The sequence below is a fragment of the Bison bison genome, unplaced genomic scaffold (assembly GCF_000754665.1).
Source record: "Bison bison bison isolate TAMUID 2011002044 unplaced genomic scaffold, Bison_UMD1.0 scf7180017864371, whole genome shotgun sequence".
Classification (NCBI taxonomy): Eukaryota; Metazoa; Chordata; class Mammalia; order Artiodactyla; family Bovidae; genus Bison; species Bison bison.
The window spans coordinates 13,019,931-13,024,925 of NW_011494943.1; the positions used below are offsets into that span (position 1 = coordinate 13,019,931).

General features: G+C 55.2%; 1 protein-coding gene across 4 annotated transcripts in view; it reads right to left on the reverse strand.

Moving 5' to 3' along the window:
- The window catches only part of LOC105000463 (chromosome unknown open reading frame, human C17orf62), a 6,240-nt gene continuing 1,245 nt past the window's right edge, over positions 1 to 4,995 (reverse strand). For 2 of the 4 annotated variants that reach the window (XM_010856384.1, XM_010856387.1), the window contains exons 3-8: positions 4,889 to 4,995; positions 4,034 to 4,075; positions 3,126 to 3,199; positions 2,473 to 2,569; positions 1,762 to 1,906; positions 1 to 1,383 (exon numbers count right to left, since the gene is read on the reverse strand). In XM_010856384.1, the coding sequence (XP_010854686.1) occupies positions 1,263 to 1,383; positions 1,762 to 1,906; positions 2,473 to 2,569; positions 3,126 to 3,199; positions 4,034 to 4,075; positions 4,889 to 4,973 (564 nt within the window). In that variant the 5' untranslated portion in view covers positions 4,974 to 4,995 and the 3' untranslated portion in view covers positions 1 to 1,262. The remainder of the gene's footprint in view (positions 1,384 to 1,761; positions 1,907 to 2,472; positions 2,570 to 3,125; positions 3,200 to 4,033; positions 4,076 to 4,888) is intronic. The other 2 variants (XM_010856385.1, XM_010856388.1) reach the window with 2 other exon arrangements.

Consider the following 4,995-nt stretch of genomic DNA (forward strand, 5'->3'; position numbering starts at 1 on the left):
TGTTAATGCAGGTACAAAGTTTATTGAGACTTAGCATAACAATGAGCGGAAGAGCACACAGAGAACTGGTTTGTTAAGAGAGAAGCAAGGCAGAGATGCACACCCAGAGAGAACAGGTGTGGGCATCCCTCTTAGGAGGAGCACTGGAAAGGGGTGGTTAAGTCATTTATATAGGTCAGTTCTTCCAGGTCTTTACCTTCAGCCAGTTATCTGGTTTCTTTTCCACACCTGACCTACCCTGAGATGCTCCCTTGGGTGTGCATGCACCTCTCAGCCAAGATGAATCTCCAACTGAAGGCTTCTGGGAGGAGCAAGACTCATTACGGCCTAGCATTATCCCAAATTTTAACCCCCTGACTTTTGACCTTTCTGTGTATGTGCAGTGTCTCCTTTGTCCCGAAAGAGGGAGGAGTGGACATCCCTTAATCCTTTACTCAAAACAGGGTTTTGCCCCTTTGTCCTTGCATGATTATTACCTTAAGGTGTTTAAAAGAGACAAACACTGGCTATTTACCCTGTTGTTACTTCCATTCTGGAGCGCAAATAGGAGGCTAGTTATATGTATACATCCTGAAGCCCACTTCTTCCTGCCCCATGAAATGCAAACAGGAGGCCAGCATCTGTCTCCTGCCTCATCTGGACTTGAGATGAGCCATTTGGGGTTCTAGAGGCCTCACTATGGCAACAGCACACCAATCAAATGGGCCCCTTGGCATGCACCCTGAGCACCAGGAGCTCACGGGTGAGCACCTCACTTCTGACCACTGAGAATGTCTGGCTAGTGGAAGGAATGAACATGGGGAGCAGGGAAGGAGCTGGGATCCACAGAACAGGCGGAGACAGCATCCTCAGAGGCTGACCCAGCCAGGCCCCACATCTGCCTGCTGAAAGCTTGTTGTAACCTGCAGGACTGAGTCCTGGCAAAGACCTTGACCCAGAGAGCTCAGTCCTATGCTTCGTGCCCTGGGACCCTGGGTGTCCTTCCCATTTCAGAGGCCTTGAGCCCCACATGGCTAGCAGGTCTGGCCTGTCCACACCAGGCTACTGCCCCAGTGGGCTGATTCCAGGAAGAGGCACGTCAGTCTGCAGACAAGGTCCCACTGTGGTTTCACTTGGAGGACAGAAGCAAGCAGCAGGAATGGCTGAGTGTCCTGCCCTGGGGCTGCCAGGGACGCAGCCGAGAGCCGAGAAGGAAGACTCCCAGACGGCCCATCAGTCCTGCCGGGGCCCCATCAGAACTCTGCTGAGGGGTGCCATGGAGGTCAGCTCTGGTCTCCGGGGCTGTCAGCCTCACTGTCGCTGCTCTGAGACAGCTCCACAGGACTCTCCAGGCGGTGCAGCTCCAGGAAAGTAGTGATAAGCTTGGCAATGACTTCCACATCGCTGGTCCAGGCCGGCACCAGGAGGGAGGACAGGTCACCATGGCAGAGGTCCTGGCCTCCAGCAGGAGCCAGAAGACCACGCCAGCCTCCTCATAGGAACTGCCCTCCAGGACCCCACACCTTACCCGGTCCCCACCCTCACCTGACCTTAGCCCAGGCCTCTTTGCCACTGGGGACCCCTGATGTGCCCCTCCCCTCTCCGTCCCTGCAGGGACCCCTGATACCACCTAGCAGGTGGTACCATGCCTGTCCCCCCAAGCCCCACCTCTTCCATGTTCCTGAAGCCTCTGCCCTGCCACAGTCCCTTATGAGGGCCACTTGCCTGGGGGCAAGGGCATAGTGGGCAGCCCTGACCCATCGTCTCCCATCCTTGGCTTACCTGCGGTGGCCCATGACAGCACTCTGGGTGAGAGGGTGGGAGAAGCCTGTGGCGAACCGAAGCACCACCACATAGCCCTTCCCGAAGTACCGGACCTTCTCCTCCTCCACATTCACATCCCGGATGTCACTGAGCAGGACCACCACTGTGGGCGGGGCCAGGTCAGCGGCCATGTCCCCTCCCACCCTGCCCCTCTCGCCTGGATGCTGACACAGTGGCTTTGGGGGCACAGTGCAGAGGGTGAGAGCCTGCTTGTCATGAAGGATTGCGTGTCACTCTAGGTCGGAGGCCCAGAGGATGCCGGGACCCAGCTTTAGATGTCATAGGAAGTGACCACAGCACAGGGTCCTGTGACTGCCGGTTAACATCCAGTCTGAGTGAGAGGGAACATCCAGCAGGCCTATTGCCTTGAAAAGCCCACCTGTCTAACACATCAGGGGCTGGCTAAGCATGGGACTGCCCAGCTTTCTGCTTCATTTTCCTCAACTGCTGGAAAATGCCTTCCTGGTCTCTAGTGGCCAGTCACTGAGCTGGGGGCTACCAGGCAATTTTCTTTGGGCCAGGGCACATCTGGGGACACACAGCATCCATGAGGCAGGACAAAGCTCTGGTCACCGAGCAGCCAGCTTCCCCTTTCCAGGTCACGCAGACGCTCACTGCCTTCCGTCCACCCCAGAGTAACCCATGTCCTGTTCATGCCCCATGCCTTACCTTGGTCATGGCCTGCTCTGCAGAGAGTCAGCAGCTTCCTATACAAGCTGAATGTCTTCAGCACTACCTTCCCGGTGCTCTTGTTGAAGATGGCTTCCTAGAACGCCAGCCACAAGGCAGTCACCTGGTTGCTGGCCCGTGCGCCAGTCCAATACACGCGAACTCACCAACTGTGTCCCCACCCTCCCCAGAGCAGACACAAGGAGGCAGCCCTCTCCCTTCCCATCCCAGTCAGAACCCCTGGCCCCTGCAGCCAGACCCCTCCAGGATCTCAGGTGTGAAGAGGAGCAGGTACTTCTCTCCACAGTTGAGAGAGGTGAGCACTGAGGATAAGGTCATCAAATGAGGGAACAGGGCAGAGAGCAATACTGGAGCCAGGCAACCCAAAGGCACGTGAGGAAGGACAGGAGGGAGGTGGGCTCGCCCTTCTAGGAGAACTTCTAGGAGAGCAGCTTCAGAAGATTGTGTGGCCCACAAATGGTCACAAATAGGCAATGTCCAGGGGCCAAGTCAAGCTGGCCAGAGACCACTGGGCTCACATTTCAGGATGGGGTTGAGGGAATTAGGCCCCTGGAATCTTTCTTCCTTTGACGAGCCCTGCAGGGAAACCCAGGAGCCCCAAAGCCTGGGCACCCTTCCTGCATCAGCCTCACCTCCCAGTCCTCCAGGTTCTGCACGGCCACAAACAGACAGCCCGTGACGTAGAAGAGCTTCCAGCCCAGACTATCTGGGGAGCAAACACAGGAGACAGCCATGGGCAGGTAGCAGGGGGGCAAAAGTCAACATGCCTGCACAGGGTGCCTCCTCTCAGAACAGCTGCTTCCCAGACACTCGGGAGGAGTGGCCCCTGGGGGCCCAGCTGACTGCCCATGCCTCCAAGGACACCCCACCCCTGCCAAGGCCACCTGGCACTGTGGGCCCTGTCACACAGGACAGGACGTGGTCCACCAGCTCTGCCCTCAGCTCTCCACCTGGGTGACTCCTCGAGGTTACTATCATGGCACCAGGTGTGAGAGCAGAGATGGGGGACTACTTCCAGGGAGCTGCTGAAAGCATAGACTATACCTGCCACAAGACCTGAGGCAGACATGAGAATGCCTTTCTGAACATTTTGACATGAAAATGCTGATGTAAATGAATGTAAGCTGTGGGGGACACACCAGCACACGAAGGTGAGACCACGCCTGCAAACCATTTAGAGGCAGAAAGTGAAAGTGTTAGTTGCTCAGTTTTGTCCAACTCCTTATGACCCCATGGACTGTAGCCTGCCAGGCTCCTCTGTCCATGGGATTTCCTAGGCAAAAGTGATTTTCTAGGCAAAAGTGGGTAGCCATTCCCTTCTCCAGGGGCTCTTCCCAACCCAGGGATAGAAACCAGGTCTCCCACACTGCAGGCAGATTCTTTACCATCTGAGCCACCAGGGAAGCCCCATTTAGAGGCAGGGGCAATCCCCAAAATCATGCCTGTCAGATTACAAATGACAGGGTTTCCTTTTTTTCTCCATTTTCCAATCAGCTAAGGAAGCTCCTAGGGGTGCGGCGGGGCAGATGACGTTCCTCACCTCCACTGTAGTAGGCAGCAGCCAGGCCGATAGACAAGATTCCTGTGGGGAGAAAACAGGTACCTTCCCATTGGGCCACCACTAGCCCAGAGACCACCTCCTCCCAGGACCCGCAGACCCAAGTAAGCAGCCCCTTCCTGTTGCCAGGGATGGCTAAGAGCAGGGAGCAGGGGGTAAGAAAACCGCCAGGCTCAGAAGTTGTGGAAGCAACCAGGAAGTCTGTTTACCAAAATGTTCTGCATCAGTCACAGTATTCACTGGTCACATGTCTTTGTTGAGGTTCCAGCGCTGACAGAGGAACCAGAAAGAGGAACCTGATGTGGGTTTCACCCACTGACACCACATTGTGTGGAATGAAGACAAGACTGCAGGTGAAGAGTCCCGACCCCGCATGAGACAGAACAGGAAGAGTCCCGGGAAAGAAGGCCCAGAGCCAGGCTGCCGAAGGTGTAGCAGCACCTCCCCTCGCACCTCAGTTCCCGACATGTGCAGCTGCCCAGGGAGTGCAGGGCAATGGGGATTGACAGGGATAGAGGACCAGGGGCCTCCCCACCCTTACTGCTTACTGTCTCCATCACACAGGCCCTGACTTAAATCATATACAGGAGACTGGGTGTATGAAAGCAAGCAAAAAAGGAAATACAGGGACCTCACAGGAGCATGGAGACTATTAACCAAAGGATGTTAAATGGTGAAAAAACACAAGACTGACCATGTGTACAAGCACTCGAAAAGGATAAAAGCTGGAAAGACATAATAGTTGCTATTTCCTGGGGTAGTAGAACCAAATAAAACTTTAATCTTCATCCTTTTTTAAAGTTGGATTTTTAACTTGAGAAATATGAACATCCTTACCAACCAGCAGGGACCAGGATCTGATGCCTGGAGCCCTCTTCAGATGGAGGCGGGAGCTGGTGCGTGTCTCCACCTGCATATACATCCCTGAAACCTGCTGCCACCAC